Source organism: Calidris pugnax, unplaced genomic scaffold (genome assembly GCF_001431845.1).
Source record: "Calidris pugnax isolate Ruff unplaced genomic scaffold, ASM143184v1 scaffold164, whole genome shotgun sequence".
Lineage (NCBI taxonomy): Eukaryota > Metazoa > Chordata > Aves > Charadriiformes > Scolopacidae > Calidris > Calidris pugnax.
Genome location: NW_015090895.1, coordinates 220,312 through 246,261, shown reverse-complemented (window position 1 = coordinate 246,261; position 25,950 = coordinate 220,312). Strand labels below are relative to the sequence as shown.

The following is a 25,950-nucleotide window of genomic DNA, read 5'->3' as shown; positions in this document are numbered from 1 at the left end:
AGGTGTTCAAGGCCAGGCTGGATGGGGCTTGGAGCAACCTGCTCTAGTGGGAGGTGTCCCTGCCTATGGCAGGGGGGTGGAACTAGATCTTGCAGGTCCCTTCCAACCCAAACCATTCTATGATCCACACCAAAATGCTCCCTGTTAACACGAGCTTTATCACTTAAGGTGGATTTGGGGCTGTTTTGAGCATCGCTCAGGAGATAAAGGAGACACCCTCGTACACAGCCAGGGCCAGGAAAGTCAGCCTGTCTGCAGTCTGCTCCTCTCCTTCCCACTGAGCTGCCTCTGCAGCCCCATGGAGAGGGATCACGTCTGACACACACCTGCCCACAATCTCACTGCCTTTTAGCTGCCAGTTCTGCACACACACACACACCAGTGCTGCAGGAAGGGACAACGGGGAGCCTTGTTCACACCAGCCTGACCTCAACCCAGGGGACAACATGGACCATCACTGAGTCAGGCCCTCCCAGGCAAGGTGACACAAAGCAAGAGCTGCAGCACCCTGCGGCATCCTCTCTCCCCGCTGCAAACAAGCGCTGTGTTAGACTGGGAATTAACTTTAAATCCTGTAGTATTTTAATTTTTGTAACTGGTATTTTGTTGCACCACAGAAACCCTGACAACACTAAAGAGCACAGCTGGAGGTGGTCAGGAAGTCCCCGCTGTAAATTCATCTGAGCTCACATAAAACAGGCAGGAGAACGTTTGAAGAAGCAGAGATCATTTTCTACAGTCCAAGGCAGAGCTGTTGTGCCAGCGCTTGTGGAACATCTACACTATCTCCTTGGTTTTAAATCCTTCCATCATTCAGGCATGAAATATAACATTGTGCAAGCTCACTCGCAGGGATGATTTAACTCAAAAGGCTTAGGAAAGATAAATCAAACATTAAAAAAAACACCCAGCTTATAACTTTGCATGTATACTAAAAATTATTTCCAAATATTGTAGGGACAATTCTCAAGAGAAAGAAAATATTTAGAACAGCAGAAAGCAGCACTGACAGCTGGAAGTTGGACAAAGTTAACAAGGGGAAACAGGCATTTTGAGGAGAGCCACAGGAAAACTGCCAAGGAATCCTGGCTTTCCCCGGGGACCGGCTCAGAGCCAGGACCATGTGTCAAGGGTAGGGCTGTAACAAATCCCTAGCGCTGCCCACCCTGCTCCCTCCTGCTGCTGCTCTCCTTGCCCACCCACCTGCCCCGTTCCCCTCTGTCTGGATGCCCTTCACTTCCACCTTCTCTCCCCTGAAGAGGCAGAGGTGATTTTGGGCTAGAGGCAGGAAAGGCTTCACACCTTGTTCAGCCGGTGGCCACAGACACACGCTGCAGGAGGAGCTATGAGATGACTGTAGAACAGCTCAGGTCCAACATCGGTGGCAGATCCTTCACCTCCTTCCCCACTCCAAAGCCTTCGCGCTGAACAAGGTGAAGCGGTTTAAATTCCCCTTGGTGCATGTTTGGGGCTTTGCTTCCTCAACTGCCAATCCTTGCTTTGCCCACTCCAAAGTCTCAGGAGAATGACTTCTGCCAACGGAAGCTGCCTGGTGGGTCCCCATTGCCACGTCCCTGCGAGCACATGCCCTGTTCAGCCCAGCCTGAGGTCAGAGGAAATCCTTGCTCAGGTGCAGGGCAACCCACCTTGGTAACAAGAAGGTTCCCCAAATCAACACCAGATCCATCAACTCAGCTCAGCAGGAAGGAAGGGTTTGACATCACATCAAATTTGCTTGTAAAAATCCAAAAGGGTAATAATACACCATCATGGGAAAAGAGTCCTATATGATAGCACATAATTAAGCAGCAGTTTCACTTGAGTCTGGTGCAGAAGACCTCTGACCTCCTCCTAAAACAGAGCTGAAAATGGACCAGAAAATGGTCCTAGGGCTTTGCCTCTTGCGTGGAGGCCCTTTCAGGCAGCAAGCTACCTTAAGAACTCCTCTTCTGATCTTATTTTGAAGAGAGATTTTTTTCCCCTCTCTCAAAAATACGACGTGTGTTCCCCAGGCATGCACACAGATATTTTCCACCCTTCTCTTTCCTCAAGGAAAGCCTGTTCCTGGTGTGTGCAAGGAAGAACAACATTAGCATTTCTAATCCAGATGGAAATCAAGGCCACTGTGCCTCACAGCTCTGCCTGGGGGAGAGGAGACAGATACAGAACAAAATAAAAATAGCTGAAAGCCTCTGGAAATGCATCCTCACTGTGCTAATTGGGAAACGTGGGACCGGGACTCCAGCAATAACTGAGGCTCTTCCTATGACAAGTCACTCTGCTGGATCTCCCAGCTGCGTGCAGCAGGCTCATTAAAACCAGTTCCTCAAAAAGAAGGCTTGAATTCCCCTCTCCCAGCAGTTATTCATGGCCAGTTTAGGGTTGGGCCAATACCTTTCTTCAGTTCAAATAGTTCTTTGATACTCGGTATTTCCATCCCTTTTTAGATGGTCTCTCCAACAGCATCCATCCTTCCTTCAATGAGGAAAAAGTGAACTGCAAGTTCATGAGCTAGGTAAGGCAGCTTGGCCTTTCACACAAGCTCAAGAGGCTGCTCCATCTACTGGAGTGTGGCAAAATATAACCCGAAGACAAACAGACAAAACAAATGTAAGGAGGAAATTATGCCTTTGGAAGGATCCTCTCCTTTAACCCTTCTCAAAAGGCAGTCTGACCCTACAGAAAGAAAACTGTCCCCTGAAAGGACTACAAGGTGAGAGGGCTCGATCCCAAACTTCTCTGGTAACACTTCATGGTCTGTGCTATACATGAAAGAAGCGACCTCTGTGGAGTCATCAGGATTTGGCTACTTATAACATTTTCCTCTCATCATTTTGGTAGCTCAGCTTTCCATTTACATTTAGGCTTTGGATAAAAATCTCATCTCCATAGGCAGGGGGGATTCCTTTTGCTGCCTGGCAAACGACATTAAATAACCCCAGCACAGCAGTAACATACCTGGAAGAGCCCAGAAATGCCTCTCTGGAGGGGACACCCCAAACCCCCACTCTGCCTCGAGTCTCTGCCATTAACTGTTATTTCAACAAGTACATGGGAAAGAACCATGCTTTTTTAAAGCAGCCTGAAATCCCCCCATCTGCAGAGGAGGCACTTGCTGGTGCAGCAAAGCTCCTTCTCAGAAGCACGGCTGTGAGGGCAGGAGAACCACGCCGTTTCATGCTCCCCACCAGTGCCCAGACCTCAGGTGACTTCTCCTTCGTAGCCATGAGCTCCTCAGGGCTGGCAGGTGCTGCCTTGGCATCCAGCTGCTGAGCCTGGTCCTAAGGGGTCAGAGAGAGCAGGAAACCCTAAAGCCCTGCAACTGACTTCTACTTCCAGAAAGGGTGCGACCAAAAACTCCAGCAATGGAAAGCTGGGGAGCCAGGACGCCAAAGATTTTTTGGCTTTTTTGTTTTCAAATGACTGTGGGGAAACAAGTGAAAACACAGTTGCAAGGCACAGTTTTCACACTTGCAAAAAAGCAATAAACTAATGTTTTTCATGTTTAACTGGACTAATAAAGAAGAAAATGGCCCATTATCTGGGAAGCGTTATTCCTGTGCCTAAGCACACAAGGCAGGAACAGTCAAAGGGACAATCCCACGTGGGGGCACTGACCAGGCTGCACACACACTTCACATCTCACACGCATTCCAAATTCCAGAAACAGCTTCGTTACAGCACATTACGGCCCCTTCAACACATTGCAGTACTTTTAAAACTCTATCATTCTCTAATCATATGTCCCTACACACAAACCCCAGTTTTCCATAAATAAACTGTGAACCGCAAAGCCGTCACCCACTTGGGAGTAGATTAATTATAACCTGCTCTTTAAAAGTGACCAGCTTTGAACACCAACAGGGTCGTGTTATGTTACTATATTACATGCCATCCCAGTTTTTAGCTTTTTCATTTCAAAACTAACAAATAAAACAAGTAGGAAGCCAGTTACTTTGCTACTTGGCCATATTTAAGATACTTTGCATCATCAGTTTAAAAGTTAACGGGTTTCTTTTCTAACAGCTCCTCAGTTTGCACTGCTACAATACACCATTAACAGCCAAATGCCAAAACAAAGTATGAAACTATCCCTTAGAGAAGTTTTCTGGTTTGGTTGTTTTGGGGTTGGTTTTTTATTGTTGTTTTGTTTTGCCTCTCCTAAGTGAGTGCGTTTATTCCAAAAAAGAAGAAAAAGGACATTTTAAACATTCATACTGTTCACATGCAAGTAGAAAACTGCATAAGGCATACCCTGTAAAAGAACTAACAAGATACCCCCCCCAAAACGGCTGATTCCAAATTAAATATTACAACAAACAGCAAAGCAAATCTTGGGATTTAACTTTTTTTCTCCCCGCCCCGCCACCCCCCAAATTGATGGTTTCTTCAAACCATCCCACAGCACATACTTGTATCAGAGACCCACAGAGAACATGGAGAACCACCAGAACACACCAGCAAGTTCACAGTCTGTACCTTTTAAAGAAGGAGAAATAATGCCATGAGGTCAAGCACCTCTAATCTGATGCCTTTAAACTTCCAGTTTCGGGAAGTCAATTTGTCATTAAAAACAGAGATATACTATATAGAAAGTAATTAAAGCACAGTTAGCCATTATGCAAAGAGTGGTGGTACTACCATGCCAACCACAGAACTGATTTTGCCCATCAACTGAATGAAATTGTATCTACAGAAAAGTGCCCAAGGAGATCTTTTTGCATGTTTTACCCAACTGCTCATCGAGAAACAAAAAGAGATTAATTACATGTTTGAGCACTGACAGTTGTGTATCGAGCACCTTGATGAAATACTTTCATACACCATTAAAAATCCAGAAACTTCAGTTCTCTTGCTGTAGAGCAGGATGTTTAGCAACCTGGCATTCTCCACCATTAAGCGCAGAGAGCAATGGCAAGGCAAAATGTATTTAAATATACTGGAATGAAGCAACTGCAAAGCTCTTCACCCATCACAAATGGCTATTTGCAAAGTATTTTGCAAAGCTGGTAAACTTGTACATTTTAATGTAGACAATGTGGCCATTTTACTTAGTGCACAATGGAGCAGACAGTTTCCAAGCAAACAGCATCAACACCAGACTGACAACAGACACCTGTATCTGAAAATAAAGAAAGAATATTGTTTCCCTGGTGGTAGAACTTAACCTTTAGTCCACCAACATCCAGAGCCATAGAAACCACCACACAGCCATGACTCACATGTAGACACAAAACCCCAGGTCCCTTTACCCGAATGCAAACCTAACTATACCTTAAATGTTGGTTCTCCACAGCCCCAAGGATTGTATCAAGTATGGTTATGTCTACGGAGAGACTTATTAACAAAAGAATAAAGAGCAAAGTGAAACAGGCAAGGAAGGTGCTCACAGGAAGCGTAGCAGCAGCCACACACACCGACAAACACCTCAAGTCTGTGAGGATGGCTCCTACACATGAACCACTTGCATCCCACAACCTCAGTGCCAGCTGCCAGCTGCTTCCACAACCACAAGAAAATTGTACTGAAGCTGCCCTTTGAAAGGTTTCTAATACCAAACTGCAGATCAACACGTGACCCTGCAAACTGGCAGAAATGAAGCTTTCTTCTGAAAAAAAAAAAAAAGCAGCAAGCATACTTACAGGTGCCTGCTCAATTATTAATTTCAAGAGAAGAACCCACAGTGGCAGATTAAGGAAGAAAATAATCTTACAGCTTTAAAATCAAGTCTCCTAATTGCACACTAGAAGCAGCAAAGAGACATGCCTATTGCCTTTGGACTAGGAGGCACAAAGGGGAATAGTCTGGGCCAAAGACATGAAAAAAAAAATCGAAGTCATTAGATGGAGAAGGGTTTTCAGGTTGCTGTAACAAGTTTTCTGAATATCTGATGCTCTTAGAAAAAAAATACACCAGGCATTATTTACTACACTCAATTTTACTCTGAAAAAAAAAAAAAAGCAGCAAGCATACTTACAGGTGCCTGCTCAATTATTAATTTCAAGAGAAGAACCCACAGTGGCAGATTAAGGAAGAAAATAATCTTACAGCTTTAAAATCAAGTCTCCTAATTGCACACTAGAAGCAGCAAAGAGACATGCCTATTGCCTTTGGACTAGGAGGCACAAAGGGGAATAGTCTGGGCCAAAGACATGAAAAAAAAAATCGAAGTCATTAGATGGAGAAGGGTTTTCAGGTTGCTGTAACAAGTTTTCTGAATATCTGATGCTCTTAGAAAAAAAATACACCAGGCATTATTTACTACACTCAATTTTACTCTTACTACAAGAGGAGATGGTACAAAAGCTTACAGCAATAACAGCCTTAGATGGGGAATATAAACTAATTTGAAAAAAAGTCTAATTTTTCCTATTAAGCATGCCTGGCATGGTTGTATGCCTGACAATTTAAAAACTGTCTACTGCAAGACTTCTCCTTCCACTGGAAAGTAACAAATTCAAATACTGAATGAGCCTACAACAGACTAAAAAAGGCATGAATTGTATAATGAGAGACTGATCCCTTATTACAAATTGTTTTCCCACATAAGCCCATGTCCTAGAGCCATAAATCTTAACTACAGTGCTGCTGCTGCAACTGGCTGCTTCACATTCTACACTTACTGTCAAATATTTTGTGGTACATCCTGACAGATTTTGCAATTTTGAGCTACTTAACCACTCAGCTCCTGTGAATACTCTACCACGGCAAATGGTGAGCAGTGAGAAAGTACAACACAGATTTCTTCTCGTCTGAAGTTTTAAAATAAATTCTTCATCTGAAATAAAATTAACTCAGCTCTAGCAAAATTCTGACCATCTGGAGCCTCGTTTATTACTTAGTAAGGAAGTAAAGAGTCAAGCAAGCAGGTCTCCAGGCATTTTCCTGCTCTGGAATTGCTTGGTAAGAAACCCTCTTTTTTCACTTTCTTTAATAAGTTATGAATCCATTTAAAACTTTATGGAAAGCTGAAGAAATGTCAAGGTAGAAGCCTTGGGCGCTATTTTGTAACCAATATTTCAGATGGCAAAGAATAATCCAAGAAACTTCAGCTTTAGGGAGATTCATACAGCAGAAAAAAAAAAGCAAACCGAAAAGGTACTCATATGCTTCAAAGAAATCAATGTGTGGTGACAAGCTGTGCTAACGTACCCAGAACCATCAGGTACCAGAGCTTCAGAAATCCCTAATGACTCACTTTTGGTTCTGAGCTTCTGCTGCTTACACATCAGGAAATCGAAAGAGCCAAGTAACAAGGATGAATTAGATGCAATCCTTAATAAAATTGAACACCGAAGGAAACATCATACTCCACAGAAATATCAGGAATTGGCTAAAACTGTAGGCTTCAGCTCTATTCTCTTCAGAGAAAGGGTCAGCACTGCCCAAACAGGTAGCTCAATCCCTACCTTCAGCATCCCACTGAATTTGGTCCCTCTAAATCAAGTCTTGTGCCACAAGAATCACTGAAAGGTAACTTCAGAATGAAAACTAGAGTTTCTTGTGAAAGCACACATTTCAGAAAGACTCACATCCGACAGGAACAAAACATTTATGACAGAAATTAAAAGTTTTAAAGTCTAAAAATCTGCCTGAAAATTCAACACAAACCAGATCAGATTAAATGTATCTGAAAATTCAGAGTAATACAATGCAGAAGCAATTGCGTGTTTATACAGTTCTAGAACTAACTTGACAAGAAAATAAATTATGCCTCAGACATTAAAAATCAATCTTGAGGGAGGTGGTAGTGGGAAGGGAGATGGACACAGAAACACTCAAATGTATGTTTCCACAGATTTCAAACTGCTTTGTAGCAAAACAGGCAAGAAAGACACTTATCTACAATTGCTCTGAGCTCTCAACTGCAGCTCAGCTGCAAGTGTGAAGTTGACCTTGGGCTGCCAAATCACAAACTAAGCTCCACAGCACGTGAAACTGAATCAGTCCCTTAAAAATGTCATCATGTAGTTGTTACGTATTTTTATTTGTCAGCAATGGAAAGAAAAAAGGAAAATAAGAGTATACACAAACTATATACATGAGTATTGGACCAGAAACAATTCCAACACAAGTTACAAGACGACTCAAAATTAAATTTTAAACATCACCAAGGAATTTCATGAAAAAGTAGCTTCCCAATCCTGCATTATAGGTTCAGTTGATTCAAGTGATGCCACCCCAGAGGAAAGGCAACGCGAGACCTCTTTCCCTCTTGGATGGCCAGCTCACCAGTAAGAGTTCTGTACAATAACCGATGTTGGGAACAAATCCATTTGACATCCACCCCCGTCAGAAAGTCCCATCATAAACCCTAACACAAGTTTAGCACAGTGCTAGCCACAAGTTTAGCACACTGCTAGCCCTTCAGCAGAGATGGCAAGTGTGAAACAGCCAGCAGGTGCCTCGTGCGAGGAAGAGCACTTGGTGAGCAGCTGAGAGCACTGATAGCACACCCACTTGGAAACATGCCCTGCCACTGACACCATCTGCAGACAGGGGGTATGAATTTCAAAGGACTGTCAATCTGACACCTCTCGGCAGTATTCAATTCAAAGGAAAAAAATTAATAAAGCAATTAATACTAGTTTGACAGTGTCAGAAATATTGCAAACACATCAATCCTACTGATACTACATTAAAAAAAAACCTCTGGATTTAAGAAATAAACAAGTTTACTGTGCCAAGATCTTTTAAGGCAACATAATACCGCAATTAAAGCACGTGAACTTTAAATTTTCTTATTTATTTTTAATTAGAAAACCACTTCAGTCACACAAATCTTCATTGCTTTAAATTGTCAACAGCTGAAGTCCTGATCCCGAGAACAGATTCATTGAAGTGGGATTACTCTCATACACTGTTACTTGTGCAAGTATTTGCAAGAGTCAGCCCTGAAGTTGCTACACAATTCATAACTATGTTCCTCATTTGTGAATAAACTCACCTTTGAACTCAGTAATACATTGTTCTGTCATTTGCCATCATATTCTCTTAAGTTCTGCAAAAACACATTTATATATATTAATCCATAGGCAGGTGAGTATGTCACAGGGAGAGGAGATGAAGAGCTATTGAAAAGCACACCACCTGTATGGCAACCGAGGAAACACACAAGGAAACTGAATACCACACAAATCAGACATGAATATCATCCTCAAGAGATAAATACTGACAATAAACATTTAGGCTGTTTTCTACAAAATTATTTGTATCAATCAAGACCACTTTGCACTCTGCAGCACTTAACACATAAGGATCTAGAAGTGCTTATTAAAAGTGTGTGGGTGGGAAAATGTCTTCTATGTCAACAAGGTCAAGATTTCATCCTAAACACGAAGTTTGGGTGGAGGTGAATAGGAGACTGCACTACACTGAAAAGTCACTCCTGTCCACTTTTTGGAGAAAGTGAACAGCCATTTCAAAGTAAATGTTACATGCCACTGAGGACGAAGAAAAATATGTTATCCTGTTGGAGAATCGTGTAATTCACATAGCTAAGAAGTAGCCTGAGTTTTCCAAGAACACTAAAATTAATATCCATACTCTTTAAGCACGTGTCAAGGGACCTGATTTAAGGACTGCCCAAGAGGTAGCACAAACTGCAGCAGGACAAAGACCTTCTCAGAACTATCCTAGGTCATCACAGTCAAGTACAGAAGCAAAGACTGTGCAAAGTTGTAAAATAAGCATTTCAGTATCTTCTAAATATTTCTCATCAAGTGGTGACTCTGAAAGTCCCCTTGTTAGCCTCAAAACAAAGCCTAGAAAAGCAGGGAGCACAAATATATATCTGATTTGGAGAGACTTCAGTATCTATTAATATTAAACTAGACAGGGGATTAATAGATTATGTTCAAGACACATACACCAGAAAAATGTACAGTGGACAAAAAAGTTAAACTATTTGTTACACTACAACATATAGAAGTTGTTTGTAAATTCTCAGGAAGAATCAGGGAGCAAACATCTCTTGCTCAGTTTGTTTCTGTCAATCATTAAACGCAACAGATAATGAAACATTTTCACTGAAAATGTCTTTTTTCCCTCCTATTTGTGTGTCCTGTAACTCAAGACAAGCAGGTTGCAATAACATTAGCAAGCCATACATCTGAAATCCATAAAAAAGAAATATACTTTTATATCATCAGAAAGTTTGGAATTAACAGTCCCGAGATATTAAAACAAATAGTTATAACAGACTCCAATGAAAGGTAGAAGTAACTGAAAAAAAGTTCAGTATCTGTAGTTAAACAAGTCATATTAAAAACCCATCCACTCTCATTTTTCAGGCATACCCAGTGAAAAACTCTTTTCTAATCAAAGGTCTGCTGCTGATTTTTTCCTAAAACAATTTTCAGACTAATACCCCTATGTAGAAACATGGCATGAGGACAATGAGTGAAGAACAATTTATGACATAACTGGGATCCCCACTAAAGCACAGGCTGCCGAGACAAGGTTGGTGAGGAGAAAAGTTACTTCTCCCTCATACGGACAGTGATGCCCACGAATAGACCTTGGGAAACGGAAAGAAAATGCATTCCTTGTGCCTTATCTTCCTGCTTTAACCTGTCTGTATGTGCTCAGGGTGCTTGGAAATAGATGTCCTGAAATGGCAGCCTGAAAGTCAGCCAGCTGTTTTTGTGAACAAAGAGTGAAATGGCTAATGTACCATAACATCCTCCACAGTATCTTCACCTCTCATTCATTGGCTTCCATGGTTTATATTCACTTAAGGAAAACAAGTTCAATATGCCCACATCCTTTCTTTTCTTTCTGTTCCCCCTCCCCGTCATGTACAAGGAGACAGCCAAAAAGAAGTACCAGGTCAGGATTTATTACTTCAAAATACGATTTCTAACAAAAGCTGAACTCTTATTCCTTGGAATGTTTTAGGTAATGTTCCAGGAAAAATTGACCACACGCAACTGGGAAAGCACTAGTTTCATCATAAATTTCTATTTTTAAAGCAAGCCTCCTCTGCAATTACTAGAAAACATAGACAACTTGAAATGAATTTAAAAAACAGTAAGAAGTTATGGGTGAGGGCAGAAGTTAAGTAACTAAATTTTAGTAGCTGTGACTTCCAACTGCTGTTTCAGTCAAACTATGACTCTGATTTCACCCCAGCAGCACAGCTGTATCACTTGAATAGCAATTTGCCTGCTCTGCAGCAGCGCAGAGAAGGAGGCCACACGCACCACAGCCTCGCCGCGCCACGTAAGGATCCCTTAGCCAGGGTCAAGAGTCCTGTTTGGGATCAGAAGAGGACAGCCCCATCAGCTCACTGTACCTCTTGCTACCTGCTGGCTCAGAAGGACACCACTTACCAGCTAACAAGTCAGGCAGCCATCAGCAGCTGTCCTGGCATCTCTGCCTCTCAACAGCACAGCAGCACTCTGTACCAGAGTGCACTAAAACAACCTGCTGCTCCAACATGACTGAGCTCCACAGCGTAGAGAAGCCCATGGAACCTCCAGCCCTGCAAACTCATGAGCTATTCACAAAGTCTTGAACCCACTGCAACAGGTAGGAGTAAGGGTTTGCAAGGTAAGGACTCCGACCCCCCAGAAACAGGGCTGTATGAAGCTTATTGCTCAAAGCACTCTGTAATCCTTTGATGAAACGTGCTATGTAAGTGCAAAGTACTATCCTTAAGTCAAAGTAAGTTATTTTTTTTTTCCTTAAATATCTAGGAATTTCTCAGCATTTCCCTGTTTACCTAACAGATCAGTTCTCTATAAAAATAAATATTGGGAGGACAAAAGAGGTAGTTTCCCCCCCCCAATTTTAGTAAACGAGTTTCATTTTTCCATGCTAAAATCTGCAATATCTTTCAAAAAAATATCAAAACACCTAAGAGAAACTGAGGGTACAGAGTTGCTTACAACTCATCCATGGCATTCCCGTGGCTAGGGTATCACCAGAACCTCTAAACCTCAGAATTTTTTTCTGAAACAAGTACCAGAAACAGTATTTGGCAAAGACTTGGTGAAGAACAGTTTCCCAATACTCAGCAGTAACCCTTACAATAAATTTAAGGGAAAAATACTTAGCTTTTTGATCTTTGATTTTTTTTCCATAAATTGGGTACCAGCTATGCTTTGTCCCTCCCATTTCTATGATATTTCCAGTTTCATGTATTTAGACCAAAGACACTTTCCAAAAGCTGGTGTACAACATCTTTATATACACTACAAATTCAGATTACCAGACTATAGTCAGACATTGAATATATAAATAACTTTGCAAACTATTTACAGGTCTTAAACTTATCAGGTTCCAAGCAACCAACAATCTTAAGGCAAATTCATTTCTATGACTGGCTGTCTGGTCTTTCAGCATTTCTCTCCCCTCCCCACCCCCCACCCTCCCCCCAGCCCCCAAAACAATAGGCAATAAACATGAAACTGAATAACCCCCTGCCCCTGTATTGACAGAATTTCTTGTATGGAGAAATGATCTAGCTACTTATCTTTCCTCAAAACAAGGAAAAGTGTATAGAAATGCATTTCTGTGTTTGCGTGTCAAGAAAATCATTAAGGTGCATACCAAGAAGTGGAAATCCCAAAGTATAATAACATAATTTTTGTATGCACTTGACAAATGGATTTGGGAATTTGGGGAAAGCATCAGTTTAAAGCTGCACAACCCTTTATAGTACTATGCATTTATAAGCTCATTAGATATAAAATCTGAAGAGCTCAAAGGGATTTTCTGTAAGAGGTGACACTGTGCAATCCAAAATGCAGCAGAGTGGATTTTCAAAGCATATGTTTAACTACATTAGAATTTCTCCTATACTATATTGCTGTGCAAGATACTATTCACCATTTAAAAGGGATTCTGCACATCTTGCCAACCCTTATATTGGAATAAAAATTGGCCATTTCAAATAGTATCTTTTTGTTACAACATTGTATTCTTAAGTGCAATCACAGTGCTATCCCTTTTGTCAATGCATGACTGAAGCAACCAAGCATATTCTGGTGAAGTAGACAGGATTCACATACCAAACGTGCTTAGTGCCTTCCTGTAAGTCCCAATCATCACTTTGTTCTTACTATTTTTCAATGCCCTGATTAGGTCTTTGTTTGGAAGTAATTAGCTATTGTGGTTTGAAGGATTTTGGAACAAAGCAGAGACTTTATACTGAATGCAGAGGTCATCTCCAACAGAGACAAAAGGTGGCAAGTTATCGATTAGCTTTATATTTAGAAGCATCCCTTGGTTCACTGCTAGGATTGCTCCAGTCATCTGCTTCAGGTGTGGTCTTGTAGTGTCGCCATGCTGACTTATTAAAAACAGGAAGTCTTTCAAATGATTCACTTGAAAGGGCCTACGGAAAAACAAAAGCAATGGTCAGATATTACTAGAGATACCAAGCACAAGATGATGTTCTGGGGAGTTCTACAATTACAACTTCTGTATCAAACAAGTGTCTCAATTATCCAAGTGTTATATGTCACAACACTATTTTGAAAACACCGTGGCTTTGACTAACTATTCGAGGCAAAGTATTAGTCGTAGTCAAAGTTAAAAGAAAATAATAACACTTTGAAATAGCAAGAAAGAAGTTTTGGTTAAAAAAAAAACATTTTAGGGAGATTTGTCATTGACACTGGGCTGACAGCTACTTTACTTAAAACATTTCACTTTTCCAACAAACTTGGACTCTGTCAGCACACTGATCTGTGAGGACTCATCTAGTTCAGTCCATTAGCATGCCATTTTCCCCTGAGAAAGACCATCCTTTTTCCTCCACACACACGTGCACAGGATTAAACCCAACAGAAACTAAAATTAGCACACGATTCCACAACTCACTCACAACATACAGCAAGGCACAGCAACAACGCTAAGTCAATGACCTGCACATGAGCTATACGTGAGCTATTCTTTTAAATTCCCTGAAATTCAAGCAGTTAGTTTGGACCTTAAACCCCTGAGTGTCTGAAAAAATGACAACAGGATCAATACAATCTATTGGACAAAAGTCAAGAACAAAAAAAAAAAGTGCTAGTCAGGAGTCAGTCAATAGTCCTCTCAGTTTTATTTTGGTCAAAACTTTCAAAAGCAAGACGCATTAACCTAAATTCTTTCATCACACAGTTCTTTGAAAATTTAGCACTTAGGACGGATTAACAAAATGTGAAGGTGCAACCTAGGTGACTGAAAAAAAATTTAAAAAATAAAATAAACTAATTAATATTAGTGCTGGGTTAACATTTCTAACCTCTGCTTTTAGGATTCTGTTTAACTGATTTAGATAAAATATAATGAAGATTCATGGATTTGACAGAGTTGGAAGGGACCTCTAGAGATCATCTAGTCCAACTCCCCAAGATAGCAACTATAGACTTGAAAACAAGTTGAAGAATGAAAAGAGAGAAAGTTCACTTGTTCAGCCTGCTATAAACCATCAAACTGCACCGCATTACTAGCTTATAGAAGTGTCAAATTCATACCTTCAAATAAATTACAGCATCTGAACCAACGCCTTCCATTGAGTAGAGTTTAAGGTCACCTTGAAAGTACCTAGCGTACAGACGAGAAATTGGCAAGCCATAGCCAAACCCAGCCTACAACAACAAGGAAATAAAAGGAAAAACAACAGATGAACAAAGCAAAATGCAACAGATCAATCGTTTATAAAACAGAAAATACATAAATATTAGATTTGCATCAAATTACTCTTCAAGCTTTCCTTTATTACTCAGCCTGCACTGTAAATTGGTATTCAACCTTTTGAGCAATATCCTTTTTTTCCAATACATAATTTTTCAGCTTAAGTATAGAAAAGGGAAAAATATCGGAGTCCTTTGTTAGGACTACTTTATCCATTTTACATTTTCTCAAAGAGACAGGTAGGTGTAACACACCATATATGCTGCCTCCAAGCAAAGCAAACTGATACCCCCCCGAGCCTGGGATTATTATTCTCAAACATCTCCACACTCAGAAGACTACACAAGGAAGCCAGAGACAGCTCTTTACTTCGTCTAGGTCACACTATTAAGTGACTGCTGATGCCACACTGCATTAGAGATCAGAATACCACTGCAGAAGACTACATACAAAGCAATACAGGGCAAATAATCCCTGCTGTTGTTTACCCATCTAGCAGAAGATCGGGATTCCACAGCACTGAATGATCTACTGAGGACTGAGACCCTGTACAGGCCACACAATTTTCAAAGCACAACAGACCTGACAGGTACAAGTTTTAGATTTACAGCACTAATACTCATAACCATATCTGCAACAAGGTCAACACTTGGCACCTTTTCAAACCCACTCCTGTCACAAAAAGTTATTAAAAAACCAAGCCCATCTCACTTACTTACAGGGAGTAAGATTCTGGCCTACACAGAGTCTCTTTCAGATGTCTGGGTATGTGCTGAGAAACACATGGGCTCATCATTCACCTGACACTCATCTTCCCCCCAGCCACTGAACTTTTTGGGACTATCCAGAGCAATAAAGAAAGGATTTCAGACATACAGGCATTTGAAAATAAGGACAATGAAGTAATAAAACTTTTCCATAAGGATGGATTACAAAAAAAAACTAGACACCTGAAGTTTTCAGAAAACCAATAAACTCATTCCACTATGATATTTCTACAAAGGCAACCTGACAGATACTGAGACTCGTGCCCTGAATCTGAAAAACAAAGCCCCAAAATGATACAAAGAAGAGTAGATTAAGAAGCAAGACTTGTGAGCATAACACACAGCTAATACATGGCATGACTTTTTAAGAAATCACTTGAGGGAGGGGTGAACAATAAAGAGCTCTGTACTACAGTACCCATCACAAATTCTCTTGCTGTCATCTACCATCTCTACAGGTATTTTTTTAACCTCTTTGCCTGTTTTTACAGAAGTCTAAATTTAGTGATCTTAACCTGGTTGGAGTTTCTCACACTGATGACAAACAGTTCTTCTGAGCAAAATAAGAAATAGAAATGCCAAAGATGCCCTTTTCTACTCACACCACTTGTCATAGTTATTAGTGTCCATTTCCACAGTTAAAAGTGCTTAGCTGCACTTTTTCAAACAACTGCTTTAAAAATGTAGTTCTCAAAGACTCTCATTAGAGACACATGCATCACTCTCAAATGCCTGGCCTTGAAACTAGATGCATTTCTTTCTTAATCTCAAAAACTGGAAGTTATCTGAAAAAACTAAAAAGAAATTCCCGAAGCTGACTTGCATCTTCTCTGGAGACCAGACAATAAATCCATTACAGAAATTCAAAAGCACAGCAACTGGAAGGCAAATTGTAGATAGCACCTATCCCCAGAAACAGTTCAAGCAAAGGGCAGTAGTACCAAGCAATCCTGACAACATATTATGCTTTCCTCTTTCCAGAATTATGCCTCCTTAAAACCCCTGCCCAACTTCTGTTTGCTTCCTGCTCCTTCCAGGAAATCTTTTTTCATACTCTGTGCTAGCCCACACTGTTATTTCATACTTCCCTCTTCCAAAAATTTCCTGTCAGTCTCTTCTCTACATTGTTTTCAGGGTATTTTCCAAAAACAGACAACTTACAAGATCTTGGGATCTATTGTCTTCATATTTCTTATAAAGGGTCTATTTTGCAAAGGAAAATTAACAAGAAGTGATTACTACATAGGTCTGCGCTTGAGGACTATTCTAAGGACAGCAAATAGCCAACGATGGCACATCCACCCTGAGAAGAGAAGCTTTGCAGAGCAAATTTCTCATTAAATATTACAGTATGCATTATATACATGGAACATTATTAAATTTCTGTGTTACTAGCATCTACAGGTTTAATTAAACCTAATTTAAGCCATGCTTCTCCCACTATAAACAAATGCTGCCAAGGAGAGAATCATCAAATTCTCTAAAAAAACCTAATTATCAAACATTACCATGTGTTTCTTATGCTTCCACTCTGCGTATAGCAGTACAGATGAGTGCAAGACCTGCTAGAATCTGAATGCTGCCATGGTAACAAGGTTTCTCAGCAGTTTTTAAAGAACATTTGCAATGACACAAAGAATTTTTACCGATCAACAAAAAGATCCCTCTCTTCCTCTGCGCAAGTCCATGAATATTTCATAAGCTAGACAGGGGATCATATAACAATGGGAGGGAGAGTTAAAACAGAAAAATACGTCTATTTACACTGCACTGTAATTTAGTTTACAAATGTTGTCTAAGTCAAGAATGACACAAGCACAGACCTACCTACCTTCTGGAGCACAGTAATGCTTAAATAGGTTGGTCTTTGGCACTGAGCAATACAGAAACTCTTCTTCTGTATAGACTTCGAAGAGGATTTATGCGGAAACTTTCTGCTGAAGGATTTTTATTTCTATACTGACATGAAGTATAGTGTAATTGGTTTTATAACTGGATGTGTATTATTATACACAACGTGTGTCAAGCTTCACTGATAACATCTGTAATTGGTTTTATAACTGGATGTGTATTACACACGTGTGTCAAGCTTCACTGATAACATGCTTTTTCCTTATAGTGGAAAGATAGGCCACAGACTCTCAGTTCTTGACTTTTTTCTTTCTGCACATATATACAAATAACAGAGCTTAACAACTTTTCAACATCTAATCATGTACTGGCATTGGTCAGACTCCCAGAGCAAAAGCTGCCAGGTTCACAAGAGAGGGAGGCTTTGCAGGTCTGACTACAGTGACATAGAGACTGAAAACAGAGCCTTAAAACGGGGTACAGTAGAAGAAAACTAAGTATAAATGCTGCAGAATCAAAGTAAGCAGACCTGAAGATGAGGAAATAAACACAGGAATGCATTGCTGAAGAGGCATGAGGGGAGGGGGGAGAGACAACAGCGTCAATCCTAAACTGAACACGTTTTACAATCAGAGAGCCACAAAGGAAGAGACATTTCAATAGTGGATATAACTGGTAATCAAGGTGTAAGTTTATAGTGAGAACAAGTTTCAGGAAATCTTTGTAGGCTGATACAGTAAATTGCTGATCAAAAGTGAGACAGAACAAAGGCAGATTATGAATCAAGAAAAAGTCTACCTTTCTTGCCATAAAGAAAAAAGCTTGTATTTGAATTAAGCCTATTCCCTGTCACTCAGCCCATTCAAGAAGATGATCTATGAAAAAGCCACACCATTGTTTGAAATATATAACTAAGGTATGTTGCAGACTTGGGAGCTGTGAAGGATTAATATTAAGGCAATGCAGATACAGAATGCAGATGCCACCTACCGCGGTGGCGTCAAACACTGGTGAAAGCAATGCAGTACACTGACATGCCACAATGCTATGTATGAGCTGTGGACTACAACAGTACCATGAAGAATTTAAAAGTGAATTTATTATCTCTGAACCACTCTGAACTGCTTCCATCCTCAGTTCACTGTTAATTATGTTGTATCAGAAATAGTCACATACTCTCTGCACCGCATTTTATCAGCTGCCTAATGGCACTTCAAGCACAGAAATATCAGCAGAAAAAAAAAAATCACTTAAGAACACTCTCATCTAGCAAGTTCTTAAGCAGGGAAAGTAAATTTCTCAAAGAATTAACTTTTTCTTGACATGCTTGAAGATAAAAGGATCGCATCAGAAGCAACAGAGAATGAAGATGAGAAGAGACAAGCATACAGTGTATTAGTATTAATACACTTATTGAAAGCCAGTTAAATGGAACAGTAGCTATATCATTTTTATCACAATGACCCAATGTGTAATTTAATAAATAATTTAGAATCATAGAATCATTCAGGTTGGAAAAGACCCTTGGAATCAAACAGTCCAACAATCGTTATTAGTTATTAAAATCATCCTTGCTAAAAGACTCTATGCATTCAACACTGAAATAATTCCCTGCTTAGAAGAAACCGTAGTCAAGTTTAGTTTGTTTGAAATCTGACACTAATACATTTCAGAAAGGAGTATCATATGAGTTATCTCCAGCTGAACAGGAATATACTAGAAGTGTTCATATCACACAAAGGTTGATGAGCTTATTTTTTTTAACCTGTTTTTGCAGTCCATAACATATAAAAATAATTTTCAAAGGTCAATATAAGCTTGTGCGTTACCAGGAGGTGTTTCTCTAGTGTTATAATTCTGTGTGGCTCACCTTTCCAAAACATTATAGGAAATTTTGATAAACAGTAATTTACACATCAAAGAGGAGCTCATTAGGTTATCCACCTTCTCAGTAATACAGCACTAAAAATCCTGTCCATTAACATGTGAAAATATTGTGCTTACGCATATGTGCTTGTTTCCAAGAATATAATGTCAAGACAAAGAAAAGCAATTTTCTATTCCAAAGACTAAGTGATGATAACAGGCCCCATTTTCTCCTGATATGTTTTACCTGCATAGAATTGCTAATGATAAACATTTCTTCAACAGAAAACCTGACTGAAGGAGAGTACAGCTAGAGTAGGGCAAAGGAACATTTAAATACACATTGCAATTGCTTACCAAAGGCACAGCTCTCGAGGGCTCCAAACTAGGCCTGGGTGCTGTTGAGTACATGTAGTTAAACAATCTGTCTATTTTTCTTAAAGGTACACCTCCTCCTTGATCACTTATCTAAGGAATAAAAAGTTAGAGTTTTAAACATTCTGTTCTGAAAGAAATCCTGCAAAACTCAGGCAGCATTATCTAAATGACTTCAGGAAAGGAGATGCTAAGGACTTTGGGTTTGTCTAATTTGGAGAAGAGGTGGCGTGGTCGCTCTCTGCAGCCTCCTGAGGAGGGGAAGCGGAGAGGGAGGTGCTGATCCATTGACTCCATTATCCATTGACTGGACACGTGGGAATGGGTCAAAGCTCCAGTCAGGGAAGGTTTTGACTTGACATTAGGAAGCATTTCTTTACCGAGAGGATGTTCAAGCCCTGGAACAGGTTTCCTAGACAGGAGGCTCGTGCCCCAAGCCTGTCAGTGTTTAAGAGGCATTCGGACAATGCCTTTAATAACATGCTTCTACTTTTGGTCAGAACTGAAGTGGTGAGGCAGTTGGACTAGGTGATCCTTGTAGGTCCCTTCCAAGGGAAAATATTCTATTCTAAGGAATATGAAGCACACGTCAAAAGTGATACAGGAATTAGTTGGCCTTTTCAAATTACTAGTCATACTACTCTAAATGTAGGAGGTTTGTAAGCTGCATGTTATTTTCAGGCATTTACCTTAATTGATAGATCTTCTTTCCCCAAAGTGACTAAGGTTTTGATCGATGGATAGCCTTCTTTCTTACCTTCGTGCAATTCTACTGTAGCTCTCATTGAATTCTGAAGATAAAAGAAAAAAACAGTGTCTTTGATTCTAACTTTACCATTCATGCTTTTTGTGACAACTTAAAACTTGCACTTATTTTGTTGCATCTAGATACTTAGTCCCAGATTTGTGTACAGGACAAAAAAAGCCATACTTAAAACAAATTCAAGAAGTGCTTTCAAGTCAATGAGTTGTCCAGTTAAACTTCTACATCAGAACTCCACTGCACATACTTACATCTATGGGATACAGAGTCAGAGAACATAAAGCAAGAAATATGTTTTTTCCTGTGTGAAATCAAGTTTTATATCAAAGGGATGACAACATCCTTCACCTCCACCTTGCAGAACACCAATAGTGATGTTCACCACAGAGAACAAGCTTTGATTTTCACAGCTTGGGTCACAACTGTTAAGTCACCATCTATAAATATACCACATCTATTAGCAGAGTTTCCACAGCCAGTCTGACACAGACTACCATTACTTCATACTGTTTCATGACCTGTACCAAAACATTAAGGTATTAACAAGTAGTCTACAAATTCTCACACCTGTTCTTCCCTAGAATTAATGTTACAAATGGCAAAATAGGGGAAGATTTAAATGAGCATACTTGACAAATGTCAAAAATCTAACCCAAAATACCACTATTTAGGAAAAGTTTCTCTGACCAAATGCATTTCCCCCTGAATTTCTAGTGTTCAATTGCACCACCTAGAGACCACTTATCTTACTAGAAAGCACAAAATAGCTCTCACAAGTTCCATTTTCACTGTTGTTGCAATTATTCAGAAAACACAAATAAAAACAAAACAAAGCATGTAATTTACTCTATTCAAAGACATAAGGGTGTTTTCACACTAAACAAAAGACACTGATTCTAACCAGTTCTCTACGCAGTAAAGAAGCAAGGTTATGAAAATTGCAAGGTAATGGATATATCATTGCAAAAATAGGCTATCATGAGTGTTTTAAGTTAATCAGCTGCAAAAGCACAAAAGGAGAAGTGAGAAAACACAAATTTTTTTAAGCACACAAGGGCATAAGAGAGGGCTGCAAACCTAGCTTTTAACAGTTTCAGACACTCTTTACTTGTTTAATAAGGTTAAGAAAGGAAAACTGAAATGATATTGAGGAGCTGTAACTGAAAAGAATCTGAACTTCAAGTGCCCCAAGCCTGTACAACTCCCTTCAAAATACAAATATTAACAAGTGCAACCTACCTTGAATAATTCAAATAACATATGAAACAAATGAGAAGGTACGTAGACTACTTGAATAGAACAGTAATTTAACCTCACAACTCCCTTCAAAATACAAATATTAACAAGTGCAACCTACCTTGAATAATTCAAATAACATATGAAACAAATGAGAAGGTACGTAGACTACTTGAATAGGCTTGTTTGGAGCTTTAGCTAAAAAAAAAAGTAATAAAAAAGACAAATTATTTTTTTTCAGAACAGTATTTTGTAGTATTTCTATTTAGTGGAATAACATGAATTGTAGGCAAAGACAAGTATATAAGCATGTTCTAATTTTCCAAGTGCAAGACTAGGTCCATGAAGTAAATCCCTGCATTCCAGTAAATGCTATCACCTGAAATAGCACAGTCTAATGATGATTTTCAAAGACATCTATATCAGCAGACGTTGTTTAGATATGAAGTTTCACCAAGTAGTGGTTGATTTAGTACAGACGGTGTACGTTAACTAAGAGAAGTTCCCCACGTAAGTGGGAAACTTTCTTAACACACACAATATTTAAACATAGTACTTGCTGCACAAAAAGATTCTTGAACTAGAAAAAAATCACTATTTAAAAATTCTAAAAACTACACATTTTCCCTTAATACATATAAAATGTAAAGTATTCATAAATTTTTTAAAAAGAAATTTCAGTCAATATAACAGCTTTCTTATTCCAAATCATAACTGAATTGTTTTTCCACTGTTGTCCTATTGTTAGTGTTTTGGCAGAGGTGTATGGCTTAACACAGCTCTGAATGCTCTGAGTGCAAATTGATTTGGCAGAAAATCATACAGCTGCATTTAGTACATTCCAGGACAGTCTTGGTGCTGAAGATGCAGTCACACCTGAACATTCAAATATCTACTGGCATTAAATTTTACAGTCACAGCTTGTCAGACTCAGCAGTAGTTCACATTGAGGAAAAGTCTCTAAGTATCTGCTTCATAGATTGTAGGAGGATACAAACATGCATACAGAAAGCAACTAGAGTCATCTTCATCCTTTTTGGCACTTAGAGCTGATAATAATATCAGTTATTACTTTAAGAGACATGGTAGCGAAAACTCCTAGGGAAAAGGAGATCAAAACAATGCTCTCATAATTAGATGTAGGGCAACTTGCTGTTTTAGTACGTTAATTTTGTCAGTCCATACTCCAATTCTCTTATCATAGAATCACAGAATGTCTTGGGTTGGAAGGGACCTGAAAGGTCATCAAGTTCCAACCCCCCTGCCATGAGCAAGGACACCACCCACTAGAGCAGGTTGCTCAAAGCCCCATCCAGCCTGGCCTTGAACACTTCCAGGGATGGGGCATCCACAGCTTCTCTGGGCAACCTGTTCCAGTGCCTCACCACCCTCACAGGAAAGAATTTCTAGCTAATCTAAATTTACCCTCCTTCAGTTTGAAGTCATTACCCCTTGTCCTATCGCTATTTGCCCTTGCAAAAAGTCCCTCCCTGGCTTTCCTGTAGGCCCCCTTCAGGTATTGGAAGGCTGCTATAAGGTCTCCCCAGAGTCTTCTCTTCCCCATGCTGAACAACCCCAACCCTCTCAGCCTGTCCCCAGAGGGGAGGTGCTCATCACTAAAACCAAGGCAGACTGATTCACACTCATCTGAGGCCTAGAGTACATGTAGAATACATGCTACTGTTGCTCTTCTGAGATAATTTGCAAAGTCGCTTTCCCCATGTTGGCTAATTTAAAGGAAACAAGTAATTTTTCCTCGCTTTTTAAATGAGATCCAGCAACTTGCTTTCTCTACTGTTGCATCTTTTTACTTAGGCCTTAAACTCAAATTTGCATGGACTCCTCTGCTGCAGCACTCAGTACTTTTTAACTCTAAAAAAAGAAAATCACTCAGATTTGGAGGGGAGAAGGTTTGGTCCTTTGGTTTTGGGAGGGGGCTGGTAGTAACGCATCAGTGTTGACAATATCACTTTGTGTAGAGAAGTATTTCTACAATATTAAATAGTAGTTTGAGCAACATATGCTCCCATACATTACACGCTCCATTGAGTGTTACCTATTTCTGAGACTTTTGCAATTCTTCTGCTGAAGTTTGGAAATATCTTAATCTTATGTTTGGACAGCTGTCCAAAATTTCTGAGAAGATCACTCAAGACAATTTAACTTAAAAACTAAAAAAATACCTCCACCTTTTGTCAATAGAAATGATGAACAACAGCAACTAAAAAAAAAAAAATCAGTCAATACACTGACAAGGACTGTCTCATCAGTTTCATAGCATCCAGTTTTCATCTTTGCAATCAACTTAAACTTCTCACATGAAAATCTGCACCATGATAGGACTTGAATGTAAAAAAATTTCTGATTTCATCATCTTATGCAGAAGAGCTCACCACTGGTGCAGGGACTGACAATGGAATTTATAAGCATACTTTAAAATTAAACAAATTTCAGCTCAATCAACAAATTAGAAGATTAGTTAGAAGGCAGGCATGTTTCCTTCCCAGTTATAAGGAAAAAAGTGGTCAAGAATCCTCAAAGAGACAGTGAAGTCAGCAGATAGCACTCTGCATTCAGCAACAAGAAGCAAACGTGTCATGACAATCAACTATAATTCAGGTGCCCATGTAGCCATATTAGAAGAAATGTAATTCTGCATACAGGACTGCAGAATTCCAATTATAACTTAAAATAACAAAATCAGAAATCACAGATATAAGAAATGCTTAAATTTTATTTAATTTCAGAATTACCATTGAATTCTTCAACTTCCAGATCAGGTGCCACCATATAGTACTGTTCACATAACATCTTAGCTGTTTCATAAGCATCTGCAAAACAACAGAATACCGATTTATTAAAATAATCTAGAGACAAGTAGCAAACTTCATCCTTTATGGGAAAGACTACAAGTGGAACAATCATTTTAGTAACTTGTTTACAAGTGTGAAACCAATATCCATTCCAATTCCTTTTTCTCTGTATGCTTATAGCCCATTTGTCAAGAAAGGGCAAATTCTGTTTCAAGCTCTACAAACAAAAGTACATTACTGAAGACAAGCTATTTTCCGTCTTTGTTCAGGGTTGAAAACCAGAAGGGTATAATCTTAGGTTGACCATAATATCTACTTATTTCTTGTGCCCCGATCACAAATTAATGTTTGGAGTTTTTTTATTTGAGATGGAAAAAACAACTATGACATTGCAACCATAAATTCAGTTTTTCCAATCACAAGACTGTTTACAAGACTTGATTTTCAAGGTCTTTGGGGGGGAAAGCTGGAATCTTTAAGATTTTCTTCTTTCCTACCAAACAACAACAGCAGCCTCCCCATAGTCCAAATCAGGCTTTATGTATCGCCAAGATACAAGAAGAAAGTTTAAGTCATCTTTTGTTTGAAAGAGTTCTGAGTGGTTATAAATATTCACTGGTATGTCAATTGCAAAAATCTTTTAGAAACAAGCAGCATTAGCTTAAAGAGAAACCACAAACTCAGAGATGTTCTAACTACATTGCTTAAGCTATCTTAACAAAAGTGACTTCCTCGTAGTAAGTGTGGGCTAAGAGAAAGCACAAACAGATGGGCAGTTCTGCAGACAGAGAGAAATTTGCTAAGATACCATAACAGTGGCATTTGATCTTCTCCTATGTATATCTTCTTCCTCCTGTCCCCAGTGACACCACAAAACAAAACAGTCACTGCCAAGACTCAGAGCTATGTGAAAAAGCACAAAGTAAAATTACTAGTCCCCAGAAAGGACTGGTTATCTATAATTGTTCTCCTTCAAGATGTCTACAGAAATAACCTATAATGTGCCCTGCTATCTGAAAAAAAAAAAAAAGAACAAAAACAAACAACTTATTACTTGTTCTGACATCCACAAGGTTGGACGTATCACACAAGGCTGACAAACGCTGCTTAAGGTTATTAGAATGGAGCTAATCCACATTAGAAAAGTTCTTGATCAAGTCCCAGGAATGTGACAAGATGGTCAGCTCCAAAGACTTTCTAAAAAGGTCCTGTCATCTGAACAACAAAACATAGCCTAGTAAAAAGATCAAAATTCCATTTAATATCCAAACTGTACAGAGAACCTCATCCTGGGATGTGAATAATTTACAAAAAAAAGATGCAGGAATACCTACACTTACACAATATTCTAAGGTCATCTCAGAACTTCTGATGGCCTTGGGAGTAATCCTTTCTATGCCCTAGAAAAAAAGGTGCATAAGAAGCACAGCCACAACTTTGACTCGGTCATCAAAAGCTGAAGATAGCAATGCAGCCAGTACAACCATAAGGCTATCTACATGGAGAAAGGAATAAGTGAGCACATTTCAAAGAGTTTTCATAGAAGTGAAAATTAGATACGGATTCAGGGGCAAGAACTGGATTCTTACTGAGGAGAAAAACTTCATGGTCTCTGAAAGCAAATCAGTAACTACGTGGGAATAAAACA

The 25,950-nt window shown here is 39.5% G+C and overlaps 1 protein-coding gene across 1 annotated transcript in view; it reads right to left on the bottom strand.

The window, feature by feature from the left end:
* Nucleotides 1-8,725: 8,725 nt before the first annotated feature.
* PDK3 (pyruvate dehydrogenase kinase, isozyme 3) overlaps nt 8,726-25,950 on the bottom strand; it is a 37,880-nt gene continuing 20,655 nt past the window's right edge. The window contains exons 5-10 of the mRNA XM_014948350.1: nt 24,243-24,320; nt 21,611-21,687; nt 20,180-20,281; nt 19,473-19,583; nt 14,472-14,585; nt 8,726-13,342 (exon numbers count right to left, since the gene is read on the bottom strand). Coding sequence (XP_014803836.1) covers nt 13,199-13,342; nt 14,472-14,585; nt 19,473-19,583; nt 20,180-20,281; nt 21,611-21,687; nt 24,243-24,320 — 626 coding nt within the window. The 3' untranslated portion in view covers nt 8,726-13,198. The remainder of the gene's footprint in view (nt 13,343-14,471; nt 14,586-19,472; nt 19,584-20,179; nt 20,282-21,610; nt 21,688-24,242; nt 24,321-25,950) is intronic.